At 40.4% G+C, this 24,913-nt stretch overlaps 1 protein-coding gene across 1 annotated transcript; it reads right to left on the reverse strand.

Moving 5' to 3' along the window:
* On the reverse strand, positions 1–23,839 carry LOC121568859 (sphingosine-1-phosphate lyase 1-like). Its single transcript, XM_041879321.1, has 14 exons — positions 23,709–23,839; positions 18,490–18,655; positions 17,213–17,280; positions 13,062–13,209; positions 11,790–11,869; positions 11,449–11,577; positions 11,224–11,312; positions 10,904–11,012; positions 8,264–8,362; positions 7,476–7,622; positions 7,074–7,312; positions 4,818–4,964; positions 4,492–4,612; positions 1–4,321 (listed from the first exon to the last, which is right to left on the reverse strand). Exons 1-14 carry the CDS (start codon positions 23,718–23,720, stop codon positions 4,163–4,165), a joined length of 1,713 nt encoding a protein of 570 aa, XP_041735255.1. The 5' UTR covers positions 23,721–23,839; the 3' UTR covers positions 1–4,162.
* Positions 23,840–24,913: the final 1,074 nt, after the last annotated feature.

The raw sequence follows: 24,913 nt of genomic DNA on the forward strand, positions 1-24,913 counted from the left end.
AACCATAGCGTTTATTAGGCTACAGATTAACTAAATTGTGATGAACATCACAGGGTGGTGAAAGTGCACGGTGATCTTGATTCAACTTTCATTAAATATCGAGGGTCATATCCTGATGACATGATGATCGATGCTTGCCAAATAAAAAATATTAATATGCATAATTATATCTAGCCTACACGCACAGCCTACTCGCACTTTATCTGTAAGCTGTTGGCTAGAGCGCAAGTGCAAAGACCAGAGTAGGCACATTTGCTATTTAACGCAACAGTTTGTGACAAAACTATCCGTAGAGTTAAAGTTCAATGCGATGGAAACGCATTGAACTTTAGATTTTTTATTCGGTACATAAACTTAAGCGAAAAAGAAAACGTGTGCCCTACGTCATCACGCACTGATTTTTCTCCCCAACAGGTCTGTTTGGTGGAAAAACATCACCGGTGGGAAAATGAGTACACAGTATTTTCTATAAGTTAATTTTAGAATATTCGCATGAAAATCTGTTGCCAATTGGATAGAAACCTAGCTAGAGACTTGAAAAGAAAACAGTGGATATGCACTTAAGATTGACTACAAACACAAACGTGAAAGCACATGGAAAATATTGAGGGGAAAGATCATTTAAAGGTTTTTTGGGGGGCCTACCAAGTGCACATCCAGTTCTTAAATTTTTTTGCAAACAGTTTTATGCCAGTATTATTGCTTTTAAAGAACAATGCAGTTTATCAAATGCCATAACAGTTTAGTCTGAAAAGTTGAAATGTTACATATGAAAAACTGAGACAGGCTTTTTTTCTTCTTTAGACCTATAATGACCGTGTGAACAAGCAACACAATTGCATTGAACAGAAACTGAGGTAGATAAAATTAGAAGCCAAATCAATTAATTAGCTACAAGAACACATAAACTGTTAAAACTGAGTTGATGGAGACTTTACATCTTATAAAGATACTGAAATAATTTGTATTCTGTTCCTTGAGATCAATTCAGGGCTAAACCATTCAATTAAGGACTAAACCATTGTCTCGAAGAATAGAGGTGGGTAATGAATATGTTATCAAATCAGAGGATTGCAGTCTCAGATTCTTAACATATTGGCGGTGTACAGTATACTAGGTAATGTACTACAGCAGCCAGGGTTTCCTGCTGTCTAAATTATTACTGAAAGATGCAATTAGCCACAAATAGACCACAATTAGGAATACATGTATATATGCAATTTAGTACAAGAGCCTAGGAAGGTAATATGTTAAATTCAAAATGGGCTCAAGTCTTGAAAATGATTCAAGTATGTTGTCCTTACAAATCCATGCAGAGAACATTGCTCCTTCCTGTTCATAGGGTATTTCTTTCACTAGTACATTACAGTGCTCTTTAGTTAAAACCACTATTTGTTGTAGATTAATCAAACAGAGACTGACAATCACTATGTTGTACCTGGAACATTGAGTATTAAAGATGTCCTCCGGTGATTTTTTTACTTTGACTGTTGAAAAGCGATATCCCAAGTATAAATACAGTAAAGTACACACACTAAAGGGTAAAAAAAAATATTTGGGGAGCAAAATTCAAGGAGTAGGGCTTCAAAGGAGTTGGTCTGATGGAAATATGTGATGTCATCGGCCTCTCCCTTAGAGGAGCAATAGAGAACAAAATAGGAAAGGCTGTACATACAGTTGATTACTATAGTGCCCCCCTTGGGCCAATCAGTGTAATTTTGTAAATGCTGGATCTTTATGGCAAGACATTTTGCTAAAGAGGGAGGGGGGGTGGCTTTAGCACAGACCTATATAGGAAACCGACGGAACAGGAATTCCCTGTTACACAGAGATAGCTTCCACCCTACACCCTTAAGAGCCTCCCTATCAGCCTATACAGTTGCATACGCAGGATCTGTAGTACACAGAGTGACTATGACAAACAAGCACACAGTCTGGATGAGCACTTCAGACAGCTTGGTTACCCAGAGGAATAGCTGCATGATGCACGGGACCACCGTTACAGAAATATGACCCAGGATGACAGCCTCACTCCCAAACCATCCCGCCCCCCTGACTAACGAGTCCAACGCTTCCTTCAATAATCCCCACTTGGCAAACAGTTCGACCATATCTTTAAAAAAAAACTTACACATCTTGAGCACTGACCCACAACTGGGTAGTCTTCAGACGCACCCCCAACATCAGCCAAATGGTGGTGAGGTCTGATCTTCCATCGGTGTCATGTAGCACCTTCCTAGACAATGTAATTAAAGACGTGGCCGATGTATCCAGTGTAATTTAACGAACAAATGCACAATGTTCAAATCACCCCATCATGGGCAAGGCCATTAAGATTAAGGGTATCATTACGTGTTCTACAAATGTGGTATACCTGATAAAGTGTATTTGTGATCTATGCTATGTAGGAAAAATGAAACGTTCTCTGAAAACAAGGATAGCAGAACACAGGAGTAATATCAAGACTCTTGATCAGAGAAACCCTGTGGCTGCGCATTTCATGGAGGCTCGTCACAACATCAGATCTCTGAGATACATTGGTATCGAACATGTTAAGGCTACTAGGAGTGGGGGAGATATTGATCATCTATTACTGAGAAGAGAATTGTATTGGATTCACCATTTGTCCACCATGTCTCCTAAAGGTCTGAACCAAGAGTTTGATATCTGACCATTACTTACATGAATATGTTTTGTCTTGCCATCCAGGTCTCCACTTGCTAATTTTGTACATATGTATATATTTGATTTTCTGTAACTACTACATGTGCCCATCTCATTGACATCAAATTATTAGAGGTACGCAAGTTGTTTTTGATTATATCTACGGCCACTGCCCGACCTGTGCGTAATGGTCATATTGTTGCCTACGTTTTAACTCTGACCGATTTTTATGTATGTAATCCTTTATGACCATATGTACCTCTGTGATTAATTATGATTGACTATGCGCAAAAGTGAATTGAATTGTTTCCACACCCACCATGCGTGATGTGTGTAATGGTCATGTGAGGTGAAATGTGTATATTTTGGGATGTGAGCACTCAGTCTGTTTGACTGGAGGAATATCTGTTTCGGATCGAAACGTTGTCAATAAGCTGTGAATTGGGAGCATAAACAGTGTGCAGGCTTTCCTGTTCTTTACAATTATTCTTCAGCACCTACGTTTTTAAGGATGTGCGTATGACCACAAACCTTTATTAAAGACACATAATTCACCCATGTTTCGTCAAAATATTGCGTGGGTTAGCTAGACTCAATAGTGGCCATGTTGATTGAGGTACTAGTCTGGAAAATATTGCGCTGAGAGACCTTTGTCCATAGATGCCACATATTAAGTTTCGTGCTGATTGCTCATTCGGTGCCAGAAGAGTAGCATTTTAAGTGTTTTTCACAAAATTCAAAATGGCGGAAAATCTATCATGGCAGACCTTATGGGTCCCTGAGGTAAATCTGTTCCTTGTGAGGAGAGGGACCTATGTTCCGAATGTAATGACTTTAGGTATAACAGAGTGAGGGGCGTGACCTTTTAAAGTTTGCATTTTCAATCTTGTGTTAGCGGCACCATCTGGCCAATCAGGGTACTTTTGTAAATGCCGGCTCCCTATGGCAAGAATCATCATTCACACAAGTTGTCAAAATCGGGCCAGTGCTGTCTGAGATATCGCGTGTGACTAACGTATGAACGTACTAATGGACAGAGACAGATCAACAGTCCCATCCCCGGTTTCATCGTGGGGGACAATTAACACAACCAGACCAAAACCCCCCTTAATGGTTTGAGCAACTATTCTACGTATTTTACAATATGTGCTTTCACTTTCTACATATTTGAACAATTCTCCTCATGATAGCTAAAAACAATGGCTTGTGCTTCAGAACATATCTGAAAAAAGGTGAGTAGATAGATAAAAGGTGGGCAGGATATGTTGAGTGATGTAGTGGGTGGACAAGAGGTGAGGCAGGCTGGTAACCAGGGTCGTGTTCATTAGGCACCAAATGGAGAAAAAAAATGACTGAAACAGGGAGGGACTACTTGAACTTCTCCAGTAAATGTTCCTTTTCATTTGCTGTTGCAAAAAGTTTTACAACGCTTACCATTATGTTCCCTAATGAACATGACCTAGGCATGTGTCCAGGCCACAGCCAGCCTACTCCTGACTCAGTGGGCCTTGCCGTTGCTGTTGCCATTCATATGGGTCTTCTGAGGCTGAGACGACTTGGGCTCCTCTGTGCTGTAGAGGCAGTCCAGGAAGCCTCGGGAGATCTCTGTCACCATGGATCTGTCAGGGATGGACTGGGCCATGCCATAGATTGCTCCCTAGAACATGAACACATGAATGTAGAGCCATTTATCCAAAGTGTTTGCATATAAAAATATAAACAAATGTCTGCATGTGAAGCCAATGTATATGACATGAAATGAATGGATTAATATGGTGCACTGCTGTGTAGTGTATTCCAGGTAACGGAGTCAGCATTAACACTCACCATTCCAGTGGTCTTCTCATTGGGGTTCTTCAAAATGAGAGCCACCTGCTCTTTGACGTCACTGATTAACTGTTTGGCCACACCTTCATGTGTGTGCAGTACAGTACAACAGATATGGATGCTGTGATGGGAAAGATATAATTTTGTTGAAAAACACAAAAGTACTTTAAAAAAAAAAATCAACATGGTGATATCATGCCTGGGGGTCTTTGCTTGCTGGTATTACTTCAAAATAAGGTGCATAGTCAATATTCTATGAAATGTATACAATAGCATTGATAAGTATGCCTGAATTTCAAAGATGAGAAAAAGATGAGAAAACATACCTGGATGGATACTGTAGCGTGTTGAGATTCCAACCCTTTGACGTCAGTGCGTTGGATAAACGAAAAATGTCGAAGACGTCAGAGCCTATTGCCACCACGGATACTTCAGGGTCTCCAAACACAAACACACCGTTTATCTTACGGATTCTGTTAGGAAATAAACAAAAACAAAACACATCAAATGTTTATCTCATCCAAAAATAGTGAGATCACAATGTGCTTGCCAAGAGCTCTTAGAAACAGTCAAATATAACAACATTTTGGGCCTGTTGTAAATAGGTTGAAAGATGGTTTAGGAACCAACAGAAAGAGAATCAACACAGGCAGCAGGTAGCCTAGCGGTTAAGAGCGTTGGGCCAGCAACTGAAAGGTCCCTTGTTTGAATCCCTGCCCAACTAGGTGAAAAAACTGTCAATGTGCCCTTGAGCAAAGCATTTAACCCTAATTGCTCCTGTAAATCACTCTGGATTAGAGCGTCTGCTAAATTACTAAAATCTAAAATGTTAATATCTTGAGAAAAACTACCATAATGTTTCTGATTGTACATATACAGGGGGGGGGGGGAGTATTTAGTCAGCCACCAATTGTGCAAGTTCTCCCACTTAAAAAGATGAGAGAGGCCTGTAATTTTCATCATAGGTACACGTCAACTGTGACAGACAAAATGAGAAAAAAAAATCCAGAAAATCACATTGTATAATTTTTTATGAATTTATTTGCAAATTATGGTGGAAAATAAGTATTTGGTCACCTACAAACAAGCAAGATTTCTGGCTCTCACAGACCTGTAACTTCTTCTTTAAGAGGCTCCTCTGTCCTCCACTCGTTTCCTGTATTAATGGCACCTGTTTGAACTTGTTATCAGTATAAAAGACACCTGTCCACAACCTCAAACAGTCACACTCCAAACTCCACTATGGCCAAGACCAAAGAGCTGTCAAAGGACACCAGAAACAAAATTGTAGACCTGCACCAGGCTGGGAAGACTGAATATGCAATAGGTAAGCAGCTTGGTTTGAAGAAATCAACTGTGGGAGCAATTATTAGGAAATGGAAGACATACAAGACCACTGATAATCTCCCTCGATCTGGAGCTCCACGCAAGATCTCACCCCATGGGGTCAAAATGATCACAAGAACGGTGAGCAAAAATCCCAGAACCACACGGGGAGACCTAGTGAATGACCTGCAGAGAGCTGGGACCAAAGTAACAAAGCCTACCATCAGTAACACACTACGCCGCCAGGGACTCAAATCCTGCAGTGCCAGACGTGTCCCCCTGATTAAGCCAGTACATGTCCAGGCCCGTCTGAAGTTTGCTAGAGTGCATTTGGATGATCCAGAAGAGGATTGGGAGAATGTCATATGGTCAGATGAAACCAAAATAGAACTTTTTGGTAAAAACTCAACTTGCCGTGTTTGGAGGACAAAGAATGCTGAGTTGCATCCAAAGAACACTATACCTACTGTGAAGCATGGGGGTGGAAACATCATGCTTTGGGGCTGTTTTTCTGCAAAGGGACCAGGACGACTGATCCGTGTAAAGGAAAGAATGAATGGGGCCATGTATCGTGATATTTTGAGTGAAAACCTCCTTCCATCAGCAAGGGCATTGAAGATGAAACGTGGCTGGGTCTTTCAGCATGACAATGATCCCAAACACACCGCCCGGGCAACGAAGGAGTGGCTTCGTAAGAAGCATTTCAAGGACCTGGAGTGGCCTAGCCAGTCTCCAGATCTCAACCCCATAGAAAATCTTTGGAGGGAGTTGAAAGTCCATGTTGCCCAGCGACAGCCCCAAAACATCACTGCTCTAGAGGAGATCTGCATGGAGGAATGGGCCAAAATACCAGCAACAGTGTGTGAAAACCTTGTGAAGACTTACAGAAAACGTTTGACCTGTGTCATTGCCAACAAAGGGTATATAACAAAGTATTGAGAAACTTTTGTTATTGACCAAATACTTATTTTCTACCATAATTTGCAAATAAATTCATTAAAAATCATACAATGTGATTTTCTGGAATTTTTTTCCTCATTTTGTCTGTCATGGTTGACGTGTACCTATGATGAAAATTACAGGCCTCTCTCATCTTTTTAAGTGGGAGAACTTGCACTATTGGTGGCTGACTAAATACTTTTTTCCCCCACTGTAATAATAGTCTCGCTTTACCATACATCCAAGTCTTGTTAAGTGAGAAAGCCGGAAATCAGGGTTCTGCCGATAATGACTACAGTAAAAGTTGGGTCTCTTACTCTGTATTGATGGTGCGTGCAGTGTCAATTATCTTCTTGGTGGCCTTTATGTAGCCATCCTCTCCCATGTGCATCATGGTAGCCCAACACGCTGCGATGATACCGCCTGGCCGAGAACCTGCCACTGATGGGGACGCATAGATGCCCCCCTGCCAGTCCGGAGCCACAAAGTACTGGTAGTGCCTGTACTTCTTGTCACTATACAGGATCACTGATGAACCTTTGGGGGCGTAGCCATACTGGAGAGTAGAGGTAGATCAAAAAACAATACTTAGTCAACACCATAACTGGTTATTGTGTTGACTGGTTAACACAATAACCAAAAAACGACAAGTTTATGGAACAATGAGCATCTTATGATCGAAAATCAAGAGGGAGAAAATGTTTTTAAAAAACTCTTACCTTGTGTGTGTCTGCAGATATGCTGGTCACACCCTTTACCCTGAAGTCAAAGGGAGCCAGTGGGTAATTGGCTTTGGCCATGAACACGATGAGAAACCCTCCCAAACAAGCATCCACATGCAGAGGGAGGTTGTACTTTAAAGCCATCTGAAAAGCACCACGTGGGATGGATTACGTAGTTTCATGTAAAGTACTATGCAACAACAATGTTATTGTAGTAATTACAGTGTTACTACACAGGTATACAAGCAACTTAAAGTTAAAGATTCAATGCAGCCGTTTTTGTTTCAATATCAAATCATTTCTGGGTAACATTAAGTACCTTACTGTGATTGTGAAAAATTGTCAAAAATAAAAAAAGAATTGCTTCCTAGCAAAGAGCAATTTCTCAAGCAAGAATTTTGCTACGACTATCTGGGAGTGGTCTGAGTGGGGAGGGGAAAACTGAAAAATTGCTGTTATTGGCAGAGAGGTTTGGAACTCTTTGTTATTGATCTATTAACTAATTTACCATATGGGGATGTCGCCATGGAAGGCCAAAACTCCATCCCACCAAAAAAGGCAAAAATTTCAGGCGGCCTTTTCAAAACAGCCTCTACACTAAAAGGCCATTATCATTATTTTCACAATTTCACAGTATTATTCCAACCTCAGTGTGAACATATAAATATAAAACAAAGGAACATTTCTGACTGCACTGGGCCTTTAAGCAATACCACTTTATTTAGTTTTTACTTACTATGACTTTCCTTTTACTATTAGAAGTACATAACAATGAGACACTTTACCTTTCCTACTTCCTCAATAGGATCAATGATTCCATGGGGGAACTGGGGTGCAGAACATACAAGCATGGCTGTGTTCTTGCTGATGGCTCTCCTCATAGCCTATACAAAACAAGTTGGAGTTATAAGGAGTTGAAGGTGTCACGATATTGCTTTAAGACAAATGATTCGGGTGATGATAAGTCTCATCTATGCTCACTAAGAACCAGTAATTCTAGTTGACGCTAGGGCTGTGGTGGTCACGTAATTTCGTCAACCGGTGATTGTCAAGCAAATAACTGTCGGTCTCACAGTAATTGACCGTTAATGAACATAAACACATTTAGCATCTCCTGGCTTCCACACATAGCCTACAAGCCATTTTAAAAAGTCGAATAAATCCATGTAATATAGCCTACACCTTCACAATAAATCCATTATCCATTTCAGAAGAAAATAATAGCATACTCTGAGTTGTCCTTATGTTAGGTCCTGATGTGGCTGTGCCAAATGGCTGTGGGCTACACTAGTTCACTTAGCAGACAAGATTTGCTTATAATTCCGTGGCATTAATTTTTATTATTTTATAGTATGAAGAACACAATTGAACAAAGCTGAATAAAATATAAATATTTACTCCAAACGATTTGAGGGAGTGTGCACATGCGGCTATTCTGTGTTGAGCGGTTAACAAAGAAATAGGTACTCCTATTTGCTTAATTTGGAGTTATTCATGTAACTTTAGTTGTTCTACAAACGTTGGGCTATATATTTTGATTTTTAATACATTGTAAGGCTGCATGATGAGACTAATGATTTGAAAAAAGTTGCTTGAAAGGCATGAGCTCTGCTTTGCTTTTTGAGCAGGCTGTACACACTCCAATAGTCTCTCATTCACAATGGTCACAAGCAATTTGACGTTCTGATCTGTTTAGCTTAAAATGTTGATAAACTATTAGGCTATTTCTTCACATTATAAGCGCAGCAATGCACACATGGTAGTAGGCTATAAGCGCAAATGTTCCATTATTGGGAAAACACCATTATCAAAAGTGACCGCAAATGCAATTATGCATGTAATGCTTTTATTATAAAGGTGCATTTTTATGGTGAAAAATAATCTTCCCCAAACTTGAAACTCAAGCGCTGCTTTTATATGCAAGTTAGGCTCTATACCCCTTGTAAAGCGGATTAATGTGCTTAATTTTAAGAAATTATTTGGCCACTTTAGTTGTGATACAAACCTTATTAAAACATATAGGCCTATGGGCTAGGCTACATAAGGTGTGCGACTATGATTCGAACAAGTCGCAAAAAAAAGGCATTGTTTTTTATGCTGGGCATCATTCACAAGTGATAATATATAATTCACAAGTGATAATATATAATTCACAAGTGATAGGCTAATATTGTCACCCATCAGACTATTCTTGATTTAATCTCGTCTTTACATACACTAAATAATATATGTGTGATTTGTTTTGATTTAGAATGGACCATTATCATGCACCTGTATCGAAACAGGGGCAGCGGGAAAAAATATGTGTCATCTATGCACATAAACAGCGAATGGAGGACGCTTTTCCCCATGGTTTATTTTCATGCCAGCCAGGTAGGCTACACTCCTGTTGTAAATATAAGCAATCTGCTAAATATTAGGAAAGTTGAGAAATAAATATAGTAGGCCTAGCCTATAGAAAGCTGATGGGATCCTCCTTTTTCTATTAGCTGCCATCACTTTTTCTCCAGCAATTGCATAGCCTATAGAAATGTTGCGCAACATGAGCTCATGGGCTCTCATGAAGTGTTTGATTAGATTTTCGAAGACATTTGCATTGATGTCAGAGTGATTAGAGGGACAATAGAGTGCTGAGTACCAGGCAGTTAGCAAGTTTGGTAGGCTAGTAATGACCAGCAGCAGCATCAGAGCTTGGAGAAGCCTAATTACCGTGACTAAACGGTCATGTGGAATTTGACTGCCTTCATGACTCGTGACCGTCGGTGTGGCAGTAATACAGTCACCGCAACAGCCCTAGTTGCTGCCACCAACTACTGTGGTCATGTACATTTACATTTTACATTTTAGTCATTTAGCAGACGCTCTTATCCAGAGCGACTTACAGTTAGTGAGTGCATACATTCTTTTTTTTAATTTTTTTTTTAATATATATATATATATATATTTTTTTTCATACTGCCCCCCCGTGGGAATCGAACCCACAACCCTGGCGTTGCAAACGCCATGCTCTACCAACTGAGCTACATCCCTGCCGGCCATTCCCTCCCCTACCCTGGACGACGCTGTGCCAATTGTGCGCCGCCCCATGGGTCTCCCGGTCGCGGCCGGCTACGACAGAGCCTGGATTCGAACCAGGATCTCTAATGGCACAGCTAGCAATGCGATGCAGTGCCTTAGACCACTGCGCCACTCTTGAACAGTCCAAACTGAGGAAGTGATCCCCAATCAGTAACGGAAGTGCCAGACACCATATTCTTGTTACCTAGACTAGGCTGGGGTCAAGGCTACAGTTCAATTGGGAATTTGTACACCAACAAACTTACATTTACTCTGACCCTTTCAGCGTGTGTTGAGCACTGACTGACTTTCCAGTCAAGTTATTCTTTAGAATAACCATTTGTATAGGAACTAATAAATATTTGCACCTTAACATCCACTTTCATTGTCTTTTTGTCCAGGGGGATGTGAACAAGCTTCATTCCAAAGTAGTTTGCTGCTTTGTCAAAGGCTGCATGGACACTGACTGGTGCAATGCTGCAAAATTAGGGGAGGAAATACAACACTAATTATTCCCAGTACTGTATAAAATGTCTTTCACAGGTGATATTACCATTATATAAAGCCATAATGACCCTTTATGAGACAGAAAACATCTCAACAATGCAAATCAAGCTTGTTCTAAGATCATCTGGTGTGCCAGTTTAAAGAAAAATAATCTGAGGCTACATGTTGACAGTGAACTTACATTTCAGGATGTTTCACACCGCGCTCATAGGCCATGTCTCTGTACGCCTTGCATGCCATCAATATGCTTTCAGTTCCTCCTGAGGTGACCTGAACAAAGCAGAAACAACAGGAACAATCAGTGTTCAGAATGTGCCAGTGCATAGGTTTTGGTTATTCCCTCAAGTAGAACATTTCCCAAGCCCTGGGTCAGTGAGTCTTGTGGGAGTACTGAAGGTAAACTCACTGTGCCACATGTGTTGGGCCCACCGTTGAAGAGGGTACACGTCATTCTCACAACCTCTGCCTCCATCTTCCTCACACCAGGAAAGATGTCTGGGTGAAGTGGGTTGCTCCATGCAAAGTCTCCATACACCTAGCGACAAAAGGAAGAATATCAAAGAGAATCTGTAAGCTATGGGATTTGTCATACAAACAAGGCATATTCTGACTGTAGCATGAGTTCTAAATTCCACATTTTCGGGAAAAAGTATGACTCAGAATACTAAACACAGAAGTTTAACTTGACTGTTCATCCAAAGAATTCAAGACAAAACCAAAAACGGGTTGTTTGTGGACTAGACATACCTTCACCAAAAGTTTGGTAAGTGTCTGATCTCCCCAGTATACTGCACCCGACACTCGTCCTTTCTCCCAATCCACTTCATCTATGAAGAGCAGACGACAGCAATGCCTCAGGAAACAACTATATACTGTAACTCCACATCAGCTTTCACTACAAATAAAAACAATGCTAAAACACCCTGTGTAGCAGGCACACTTTTAAAAAAATGTATCACATATTCTAGGATAAAAGTAGTCAATACAAAAAGGCACTGTAGGTCATTGGCTCCATAATAAGCCATAATTATTATGTCATTCAATTGTATTATGGCTCCACAGAAGAAGAACAAAGCGGTCTAGAACCAAAGCAACTTATTAATTAACCAGGTTTCCATCCAACCTCTTTATGTGAGTAAAGTACATGTCGGATAAAAAACTTCATGACAGGCCTGAAAAATGTAGACAAAACAAAATACGCTATAGACAAGGGGGGATCTTTTTGTGTCTGTTAATTAATAATGCGAAAAATGTCAGTGAAAACGCTTTTATGCGCAAATATTGATATAATAACCATCATATAGAAATGTGGAGTCATGCTATTACATGTTGTGTGGTCCTCCCACTACCACACGTTGGGAAAGCATGCAGTTTATTAGGCTACAGATTAAATAAGTTATGATGAACTTCACAGGGTGATGAAAGTGCAAGGTGATGAGCTTGACGCTCCTTTCCAATAAATATCCAGGGTCTTATTCTGGTGACATGATCGTCAATGCTTGGCTAATGTTTGACAAATACAAATAATCTTGCTCTTTTGTCCATAATAATGTGAACATGTAGACTATATGTGCGCTCTAGCCAACAGCGTGAGCATGTGCCAATACCAGAGTGGGCACACTCGCTATATAAAGCTAAAATCTGTGTGAGAAAACCATCAGTAGAGTTGAAAATGCAATGGAAACCCATTTTCCTTTCCTTTTTTCAGTACATGGGAATATAATCGCAAAGGTGTTTTTAAGTGCGCTACGTCATCACGCACAGCCTTTTATCTGCAACAAGTCAATTTGAGGGAAACATCTCTGGTGGGAAAATGCTCATTTTTTAACATGCAGATTTGAGAATATTCGCATGACAATCTGTCGCCAATTGGATGGAAACTTAGCTAATGTTTCATTTTCTAGAGTCTAGCCAATACAAAATATATTAGGGCAGTAGGGCACTGTAGTTCATCGGCCCCAGAAACAACATAGAAAACACACTCCAAAACACGCCCTGGGACAACTCTCAGCCACTTACTCAGTGTTTCGTACTCGCTGATCCTGTCTAGAACTTCAACTTGGGTTAGCCCTTGTTCAGGCAGCTGTTTGATGTAGCTCATACCCTCCTTCAGTGTGCAAAGACTGACAGACATGTCATCCAGGGCCTTGTTCAGCTGGGTCTGGATCTGTCACAAAGAGACACTGAGTCAGTCACATTACACACATCACTGCTCAGACAACAAACCATTTCCTAGAAGCAGTGACCCATTATGGCATTGACAACTTATCTAAAAGTGTTCTTGAAAATATTGAAAATCAATGAAAGCAATCAAAACTGGCTAGTTGTTTTTGTGAAAGTATAGGTGATAGCGGTGTTTTGTTCGAGACCACCTAAAGCGAGACCAATTCAAGACCAAGATCGGAGTAAATCGAGTCCGAGTCAAGACTGAGACAGGGAGGGGAACAAGGGGTCCGAGACCAGGTCAAGACCGAGACCAGAAAAATGCGAATTCAATTCAAGACCATGATTGTAATTTTGTCAAATCACTACCATAACAAGTGTCCAAAAAGTCCAGTATTTCTGTGTTCATATTTCAGAAGTAAATAAATAATAATAATAATAATTCTAATTACATTATTCTTTTCAATTATGTTCTGATTTAATCTCTTCAGTTTTTGTTGGAAAGGAAAGGGTTAACACTGAAGCGAAATAAATATCCAATCAGGATTTGTTATTGGAGCTCGCTTGCTGTTGAAATTCTTATTTACAATGACGGCCTATCCTGGCCAAACCTGGACGACGCTGGGCCAATTGTGCACCGCCCTATGGGACTCCCAATCATGGCTGGATTGTGATACAGCCTGGAATCGAACCAGAGTCTGTAGCGACGCCTCTAGCACGGAGATGCAGTGCCTTAGACCGCTGCGCCACTCGGGAGCCCAAGTTAGCCATCTTTTTGAAAATAACTTGTGTGAAACATTGTTGCATTTAAACTTTAGGTCACCAGTTACTTTTTGTGCTAAACGTGAAATGTTTTTTGCAATGGGAAGTAATACTTCTACATTTAGATTAGGAAATGCTTAATGGTTGTGTTTTTGTATTCTTATGATTGGGACCTATTGGCTTATTATAGCCGAGTGAATTGACTGCTTATCCTTTAACATCATGCTGTGTGTGACTGCTGTCTTTCCATCGGCCCTATGCAGTGGTGTCTGGAGAAGTGGGTATACTCTAATTTTGCTAAAGAAATCCCAAACGGCCTGCCCAGCGAAGGAAAGGCACCCTGTGTGAAAAATCCTATGTTTTCTTACAAATTAGTTTTCCTATATTGTTTTCAGATTTGCACTCTCAAAATCACACTTTTTTATGTGATGTTCTAAGTCCACCCCTGATGCAAACAGGGCATGATGACTGAATTGCGCAACACAAATAGCCTACTAACCAAGACTTGGTTTGCATACCCATTGTTGCCTTAGTTAGCATTTACTGGTAGATATCATAAATTGAAACGTCTTTCCTACCTACCCTACCGGCTACCAATGTCATTCTTCTGTGTGCTACTCCATGCCAAAACCAGTTGTGAGCTGTGAGCTCTTTCTGCCTGCAGATGATATTCTGCTGAAACTAGGCTGTGTGTGCGGCACATGTGAATATACACTACCGTTCAAAAGTTTGGGGTCACTTAGAAATGACCTTGTTTTCCATGAAAACATACATGAAACGAGTTTGAATAGGAAATATAGCAAAATGAATAGGAAATGTAGTCATTGACAAGGTTAGAAATAATGATTTTTTTATTGAAATAATTGTGTCCTTCAAACTTTACTTTCATCAAAGAATCCTCCATTTGCAGCAATTACAGCCTTGCAGACCTTTGGCATTCTAGTTGTCAATTTGTTGAGGTAATCTGAAGAGATTTCACCCCATGCTTCCTGAAGCACCTCCCACAAGTTGGATTGGCTTGATGGGCACTTCTTACTCAATAGGGTTGAGATCCGGTGACTGTGCTGGCCACTCCATTATAGACAGAATAACAGCTGACTGCTTTTTCCCTAAATAGTTCTTGCATAGTTTGGAGCTGTGCTTTGGGTCATTGTCCTGCTGTAGGAGGAAATTGGCTCCAATCAAGCGCCATCCACAGGGTATGGCATGGCGTTGCAAAATGGAGTGATAGCCTTCCTTCTTCAAGATCCCTTTTACCCTGTACAAATCTCCCACTTTACCACCACCAAAGCACCCCGAGACCATCACATTGCCTCCACCATGCTTGACAGGTGGCATTAGGCACTCCTCCAGCATCTTTTCATTTGGTCTGCATCTCACAAATGTTCTTCTTTGTGATCCGAACATCTCAAACTTCGATTCGTCTGTCCATAACACTTTTTTTCCCCAATATTCCTCTGTCCAGTGTCTGTGTTCTATTGCCCATCTTAATTTTTTCTTTTTATTGGCCAGTCTGAGATTTGTCTTTTTCTTTGCAACTCTGCCTAGAAGGTCAGCATCCTGGAGTCGCCTCTACACTGTTGATGTTGAGACTGGTGTTTTGTGGGTACTATTTAATAAAGCTGCCAGTTGAGGACCTGTGAGGTGTCTGTTTCTCAAACTAGACACTAATGAATGTGTCCTCTTGCTCAGTTGTGCACCGGGGCCTCCCACTCCTCTTTCTATTCTGGTTAGAGACAGTTTGCGCTGTTCTGTGAAGGGAGTAGTACACAGCGTTGTACGAGATCTTCAGTTTCTTGGTAATTTCTCGCATGGAATAGCCTTCATTTCTCCGAACAAGAATAGACTGATGAGTTTCAGAAGAAAGCTCTTTATTTCTGGCCATTTTGATCTTGTAATCGAACCCACAATTGCTGATGCTCCAGATACTCAACTAGTCTCAAGAAGGCCAAATGTATTGCTTCTTTAATCAGCACAACAGTTTTCAGCTGTGCTAACATAATTGCAAAAGGGTTTTCTAATGATCAATTAGCCTTTTAAAACGATAAACTTGGATTAGCAAACACAATGTGCCATTGGAACACAGGACTGATGGTTTCTGATAATGGGCCTCTGTACGCCTATGTAGATATTCCATTAAAAATCAGCCGTTTCCAACTACAATAGCCATTTACAACATTAACAATGTCTACACTGTATTTCTGATAAATTTGATGTTATTTTAAAATTGACAAAAAAAAAAGGCTTTTCTTTCGAAAACAAGGACATTTCTAAGTGACCCCAAACTTTTGAACGGTAGTGTACATCACGTGCTTTGCGAGTGTGTAGGCTACTTTGTGCATGATTTTTCTATTATACTACATAATTGATAAGTCGTATACCTCCACTACACTACTTTGATACGCATCAGTGGGGATTAAAGAGTATACGCAATGGCCATAAAAAAAGTGTGTATACGCCATATACCTGCATATACCCTCCACTACGCCACTGGCCCTTTGTGTTTTACAAAAAGTGCACTCTCCTTCATGAGTGTGCTGGTATTAACGTTGCTGTCCTTTCAGCATCACGAACATGTCACACACTGAAGGCCTAGGTCCAATAGGTTCACCACTGAGCAAACATGTCTCTAATAGATTTAAAGACTGCAAGTATTAATGTTTCAAGAAAGGAGTAATATACAGTATTTGACCTGGCGAAGCGGTTTTATGCGATTACTGAATGGAAGCGGATAATTATGAGTTTTTTACTCCGCTGGTCTTGGGAAGAAATTGTCCTCACTGTCCTAGACAGAGTCAAGACCGAGTACAAATGTATCCGACACCGAGACAAGACCGAGACACTCAAAATGTGGTCTCGAGACAGGTCTCGAGTACTACAACACTGGGTGATTGCAAACCAGGAAAGATCTGGGCTAGACAAATATTTGTGGCTAGAGAGCATTTAAAATAAGCTATGCAAAATCAGTTATGTAAATGTGTATATACCCATCTGATTAAAGTGTAGCCTATTCACACTTCAATTCAATCCAAATACAGTTTAGTCATTCCGTTAGGTTAGACAGTAATGACCAACAGTAACCCAGCATTATCACAAGTCCATGATGTAAACTGTGTCAAAGGTCTCATCCCCCTCCTCCCTCGCCCTCATGCCGACACTCAGTCATCAGTGAGTGACTCATACCACACTAGACAAGAAAGACCACATCTGTAGAATAGAGGAACAAAATACTGCTTGAAACTTACTGCCGCGCCAACAAAGGGTATTTTTCTGACGAGCCGAAAGCACTGCTTCTTGATTCGGGATGTCAGGGCTATTAAGCAACAAAGAAAGAGACGATTGTGTTGAAAGAATGGTAGATGAGCACGGGAGAAAACCACAAGCTGAATTCAAATGGGGACATTTTGATGAATAAAACAGCTGATTGGAGATGACAGACAAATCAAAAAGGCCAACAGCTGGCCCACAAGCTAATACTGGAACACAGTTTCCTGCCAACATTCCTGCCAAATGAGATGATGTGTACAGCCAGTTAATGCCATCAACAACAAAAAAACGAATTGTAATTTCCACTGATTTGGAATATGAATATCACTCATCTGTGGAATTCTAGAAAACACACAAAACATCAGTGGGAACACTAACATGTATGACATGGCTAGGTCACTTGTAATAGCTGTAAAACCGCTGTAAAACACATGTACTGCACAAAGAGAGCCTAACTAAAGTGTGGAGCAAGAAGAAAAATAGCAACTTCAAGTTCAAACAGATTTAAAATTGCTGGGCAGGACACGTCTGATTAAACCAAAAACCACTCTCCATAAAGTGCTTTAACTGATCACAGAGATTGTTATGTCATCTGATCTTTGCTCACAATGGTATCAGTAAGAAGTATTCAAGGCCATACAGGGATTGACATTAAGGGTTGCCCTATTGCCCAGGGCAAGTGATCTGAGCAGTCGTGCAAGTTGAGCCTGCTCTGAGGTTGCCCCATTGGGCAGGTGATTTTTTTTTTACTTTTACTGATAACAACTAAAAGGCAAAGAATTCCCATAGTCTGGTCTTTCTGGTTCCTCCCCTGTGTGTAGGCAAAAATAGCTACTTCAAGCAAGTAACCAAAATCTTCAGTCAACCCCAAAATACTCCTGACTGTGCCTTTCAGACCTTAATGTCAATCCCTGCCATACTTGTGTTTTAATGCTGACACCTTCCCTGCATCCCAATTCTCCAAGTCTCTACCAGTCTACACTTGAGCACCTCACCCAACACATTTACAAGCATTGGATTGACGTAAGCATGAGCTAGAGAGAGTTTATACCATATTATTACACCAGTCATTTAAATCCATGAGGGGAAGTGAATAAGTGCACACTTACTCAGACTGGTAAAGAATCATGAAGCAGCATGTCTGATTAAACCAAAAACCACTCTCCATAATGTAGAACACAAAAAACACCCACTCATCACTTTTTATCCATGCATAGAATAAAGACATGCCTTATTACTGAATCTGAAAACGTACTTTCTTGCTGAAACAGGAAGCCTTTGACCCAGACTGCTCCTAAGGTCGAGATGAGAGTGGCTCCAATGATCTGCCATGGTTCCAGCTCCTCACAGTTGGTGTTCACAAGCTGCCTGCCTTCGTCCAGGTAGAGCAACAGCATCTCCTTGTACACCTCCAAGGCACTCTAGGAACATAGAGGGATTACATTGCAAATGAACAATGGTATAACAATTGTAGATCCATCTGTACTGCTATGCAACGGGTCAGGATTTCCTGGAGGATTCTGAGCACTACATGCATATAGATAAAACTGCTGAGAATAAGAAATAAATGGTCATGACTAAACATACACTTTGTTTTAAAGATCATATCAAAGTAAAGCTTTCATCCTACAGTGTCTTGCTTTGGGTTGAATATTTTCCCCTTAAAAAAAGAGGTTATATGATCACAACAGTACTAGACAGAAACATGTCCCAACATGGACATCAGAGACACTGACTCTCTCCGCATATCATAGTCAATTATTCACATGAGTAATCATGGGCCCAATAGCAGCTTCACATCCCATGCACAAAATCGAAATGGAAAAAAGTCAAAACACACAAGTTACAATGCAATTAGCCTACCTCGTAATCAATTAACATGTTCATCACACTTTCCATCATATACAGTTCCACACACCACACACAATCCGTCAACTAAATCTTTGTGAAAGTGGGAATACAATGTCCAACAGGTAAAAACAAGTCTACTTATGATGAGTATTTACACCAGAAGACTGTCATCATGCTATGTTTAGATTTCAATTGCTCTGTAGAAACACAGCACAATTGCAGTTGTGAAATTTGGTCAGAGAGAGAGAACGTGACTAGAACTGACAGGTAGATAATATTCCTGAACCAGGACCAGGTGAGGTGGAGGAATGACTAGACTCTGCCCCTATCACCCTTTAGACATAACATCTGTAGCCAATGGAGAGGAGAAACCGTTCCTCTCCAAACAAATGACAGTACAAAGGAAGTGCAATAACATGCTACTGCACAAGCTCATTATCAATAGACTCAAAAGCTCATCACTATCTGTGAACACTGATAGAAGTGTCACTAATGTATTCCAAATACAAAGTACAGTAAGTACTAACTGCTCATATCATATTTGCATTTGACAAATTAAGCCTATTTTTAAACCTGAAATAGGCTTAATGTCATTAATTTCATAAATGCAGTAAAAATGAGCATATCTATTCTCTCTTCACTATCATCTCTAGATTACTGGTTTTTACAACATTATGCTTGTCTGCTTGATAACAATAAAGATTGTTTCCATAAAGGTTCACTGTAATCAGATAGAGAAAAGCTTAAGGTCCACAGGACAGTAACTTGTATAACCACTATTCATAACCACTGAAACTAACATCACATAATGCTTTGGGGGGGAAATATAAGGTACTGGTGATGCATTCCCATGACATCATGCACACTAACCATTCTAAACGCAGAGTATTTGTTTGCAATGTAATTTTTATTTTATTTATTTATTTAACTAGGCAAGTCAGTTAAGAACAAATTCTTATTTACAATGACGGCCTACACTGGCCAAACCCGGACGACACTGGGCCAATTGTGCGCCGCCCTATGGGACTCCCAATCACGGCCGGTTGTGACACAGCCTGGAATCGAACCAGGGGGTCTGTAGTGACGCCACAAGCACTGAAATGCAGTGCCTTAGACCGCTGCGCCACTCGGGAGCCCATGCAAAGTAAACACTGAGTCACTTTGTTTGAAATGTAGGCTTCAACTGACTGAATGACTAATTGCTTAAGTGGACTCACATCATTCCAGGTCTAGTAAAGTCACAGCAAACTAAATACCAACCGTATGACATAAACAAAAGGTTCACGTAATAAAGAGTACTGACAGTTTACAGATGGAGCCTTTGTGTCTTTGCGTAATGACAAACCCAAATTCTACAATGAATGAACCTGAATGGAAGCTTTGCCATTCAATGACAAGAATACACCCCCTGACGACAGTTGTTAGGTCTACTTGTCTGTGTTACATGCTCTCCGACAGGTTTGCCAAGTAGAGCAGAGTCGGGAGCAATGAAAGAACCATACCATGTGACCAGCAGCGGCCAGGTTTCAGATGGGCAGCTAATCTGAATGATTTATCATAAGATTAGGCTTCACTGCCCATCTTAAATGGTGTAATAAACATTTTGTCAGGACTCAGGTCTCTGAAATATGTATGCAAAAGCTGTAGTACCCTTTGAGTTCAGTGCTTCTGTAGCACAGACAGCAGAGCTGAGCGTCCAGTGCCAAATCTCAGTTTTCATCTTCCATAAACTGGAGATTTCATTTTGTCATCTTGCGTCAGGGCAAAAGGCAAGTCCTGATGCAACAGGTACATGAACCCTTCGCCACAAATACTGAGTGTACAAAACATTAGGAAAACCTGCTCTTTTCTTTACATAGACTGACAAGGTGAATCCAGGTGAAAGCTATGATCCCTGATTGATGTCACTTGTTAAATCCACTTCTATCGGTGTAAATGAAGGGGAGGAGACAGGTTAAAGAACGATTTCTAAGCATTGAGACAATTGAGACATTGATTGTGTATGGTGTGCCATTTAGAGAGGGTGAATGGGCAAGACAAAATATTTAAGTGCCTTTGAACGGGGTATGGTAGTAGGTGCCAGGCGCACCGGTTTGTGTGTCAAGAACTGCAACGCTGCTGGGTTTTTCACGCTCAACAGTTTCCGATGTGTATCAAGAATGGTCCACCACCCACAGGACATCCAGTCAACTCGACACAACTGTGGGAAGCATTGGAGTCAACATGGGCCAGCATCCCTGTGGAACGCTTGACACCGTGTAGAGTCCATGCCCCGACGAATTGAGGCTGTTCTGATGGCAAAAGGCAGTGCAACTCAATATTAGGAAGGTGTTCCTAATGTTTTGTACACTCAGTGTACATACTCCAAGTTATCCAACACATTTCCTTCTGACATTTTTCAAATAATCTACTTTCCCTGTTACAAAACATTTGTTGCGGCCGTCTTTGTATTAGGAAAGCTGTAGCGGCCTATTTTGTTCTCCCTGTTGTGTAGACGCCCATGCCCCTGGTTTCCCAGGCCAGCAGTATTGTGTAAGGAGACCTTTGTTGTCTCCAAGGGGAGGTCATATTTATCCTGGAAATGTACTGGGTGTGAGGAGGAGGCTACTGTTATGGAAGACATCAAGGGGAAAACAGTGTTATAACACACACACTCAGAGTTTGTTCTGGCTCAAAAAGAGGCTTAGGTGGTGGGCGTGGCAATGGCTGCGGTTAGCCCGTAAGCGTGGCTGAACTTAGATTATATTTTTAGAGGCCCCAATGTTGGTGGTGTAGAGATTTTCTTTTGTGCATTTCTACACCAATTTCCTGCAATTCAATGCATGTTGTCATGGCTAATGCTGTGTTTCTTTGCTCAAACATAATAACAAAATCAATACTGCTAAATAAATTGTTTTTGGAATTTGTTATTCTCCATGACTGTCTAGCTTTTATTTTGGTGATTGTTAGTTCTCAAAAATGATATTATAAAAACATATAGATATCCATTATCTTTTCTACATACTTTTTTAAAATCTGGTTTTAGTCGTTTAAGTTTACACTGGAAGCGTTTTTCCATCCCGAAAATAAATTTCATTTTTGTTTATTTTTTACACTGTTTGGACTTAGGCGACCCGAAAAAACGCTAATGCGGTCCACCCAATAATTTTAATGACATTAGTATCAACACTGGTTTGGCAAACACATTCTATGAATTCTTAGGTCTGTATCTTACGGAAATTACACAATATTCAAATAATCATGTCAAATACCAACATCTGAGCGTGTGCAATACTTAAGCAAATATCCATTATAATCGCCAGACTTCGCAGTAACATGCATAACATTCCACATTGTACTATGCATTTGATTATGCAGAATCACTTTAGTGGTTTTGGAGCATTTCCTTTTCTTCTCATTTAATGTCGACTGGATTCACTGTATGACCGTAATACAGTCGGGGTTTAAAATACAGTAGAGTAGAGTACAACACACCTCATGAAGAGTGGTTTCTGGGAATTTACAAAACTGAGCAAATCCGTGAAATTTCCTTGCCTTTAGTGTCTGGGTTTGGAGGCTACATTCACTATGACCTAGCTGATATAGTGCTGTGCAAGTGATAAAAAAGCAAAGTTCCATGGCAAAAAAAGTGTTGAAGGTACTGATGTCCAAAGACAAACATGTGTGGCTGCTGATGTCTGTATCCACCGTATAGCCACATAGTATGTTTGTGTTAAACAGGAAGTTTAATGATAGACAGTGTGCAGTACAGTGCAGTACAGTAAAATGAGGCTCAGTGTGGAAATCACAGTGTAAACCTCCCTGTCTTTGCCTTCAATCACTGCAAAGGAGATTTGCCTGCAGTGATTTTGTGGGTCAAAACCTATCAAGCGAGAGTGATAATGATGGTATACTCCATAATAAGAACACTGAAATGTATGATAGTTTTGCCCCATTTCTAGAATGTATTTGGCCAGCTATTCACTCTAATAAATGTAATAACACCCTGCATTATACTGCAAATGCGGGGGTTATAAAATCAAATCAAATCTACAACTAGAAGGCTATGCCTAAAAGTGTGAATGGTTGTTGAGGCAGTTAATAAGACAAAATGTTGTTTACAAGAATCAACACCTCTAGAAGAGGTCTGCATAAAAATCGATGTCTTTGATGATACTAGATGTTTCCATATCAGATTTGTTGTTATGCCACATTATTCCCTCTGAATATATTCAAAATAAAAACTACCCTAAAGAAAATGATCCTCACACTTGAAAAAGGTTCGACCTCAAAATAATTATAAATGCCGGGGTGGTTATTCAAATAGTAAGTCAATAATACGTGCTATAATCACCGTAACAATGCGCGAGCGATGGCAACATTGTAGCGCTCCAGGGCAAGCAACATGATTGTGTAGGCAAACTTCTCTCACTCCACTGTTCTAGACACTTCACTTGGCTATAGGTTGCAGCAACACTGTAAACATCCTGATTATAATGTAAATAATTTGTCAGCAAGACCTACTGCTCGTATGCTTTTTGACACACGGAGTTAGCTACATGGCTCAAGCTAATTGTACATTTATTCAATACCATGTAGGCTACTTAGAGAAAGAAAATGCATCTGGGTATATTATTTACTTACCCAACAGTCCATAGTTAGTGTCCAGGCAAGCCTTCAGCAAATGGTTGTCTTCACTTTTTATTGGTAGCGAAAGTCACTCCAATATCTTTGTATAGCTTGCTTTGTGGTCGAGGAGCTGATAAACATGCCACTATATCTTCTTCTTCTTCTTCTTCTTCTTCGAAACGGTTTAACGGTGGTTGGCATCTAATAAATGTTGCATTACCGCCACCTATTAGACTGGAGTTTAACTCCCATATACTTTGCTTAAAAAAACACACAAAAACTTTATTACAAAAAAATAAATAATAATAATACTAATACCCTACCATCTACACTACACTCAAAAAACATTTAAAAATAATAATAAATACCATACTCCACTATTTAAATCTATTTAGTCCTACTTCAGGCCAACAGCCTGAAAGGATGGGGACACCGCCACTTAACACACCCTGTAACTCTTCTGATGTTAAGTCTCGCACACCCAAATACCTCTCTGCAGCTGCCACCACAACCTCTATTTTCTGTGACTTACGTTCCATCCCTGCAGTACAGTTGATAACCACTGCTATAAATGACAAAAAATCCAATCTTATTGAAACATATATCACTTGTTGGTTTATCCCTCTGTACTGGTACAGATCTACTACTCACACCACTCCTCTCAGGATCCCTCCCCCTTTACCCATCTTCCTCTACTTTCTTCACTGCCTCAGCATATGACAACTTCTGTACTACTCTAACCCTGGAAACCTCAACCTGCCTCTCTCGCATGGGACATTTCTGATCCCCAGCCCCATGGGCACCCCATACAATTAACACATACCACTACTTTCCCCAATGCTACACACTCCTTTGTCTCATGCCCTTCTGCACACTTCTCACACCTAGGAACCTCCCTCCTACAAACTGCTGGCACATGCTCATAAACTTGACACCTGTAACTACGTAATGTATTCATACCACTATATCACAGACAATCATAACCTAAATTCAGGAAGTGACAAGCAAGCAAGCAACCGTCTTCAAGGGGAAGTTCACCAATTGGTATATGTAGACTTATTTTCACTCTTTCTGTGATTGTAGTTGATCACTAAAACTGTATTTTGATATTTTGTTTCATTACAGAGAAAATTGGTAGACCAATGTGTCTACCTCTACCTAGCCCTTGATCATAACCCAGTTCCATTACATTACACATAACATGCTGGCACACCGCCCGC

The sequence above is a fragment of the Coregonus clupeaformis genome, chromosome 1 (genome assembly GCF_020615455.1).
Source record: "Coregonus clupeaformis isolate EN_2021a chromosome 1, ASM2061545v1, whole genome shotgun sequence".
In the NCBI taxonomy this organism is placed as follows: Eukaryota; Metazoa; Chordata; class Actinopteri; order Salmoniformes; family Salmonidae; genus Coregonus; species Coregonus clupeaformis.

Coding starts and splice junctions, on each gene's coding strand:
- LOC121568859 (XM_041879321.1), bottom strand. Junction 13,210..17,212: donor TACCCTTTGTTGGCGCGGCA/GTAAGTTTCAAG, acceptor TCTTTGTGACAG/ATCCAGACCCAGCTGAACAA. Junction 11,870..13,061: donor CAGCGAGTACGAAACACTGA/GTAAGTGGCTGA, acceptor TGCTCTTCATAG/ATGAAGTGGATTGGGAGAAA.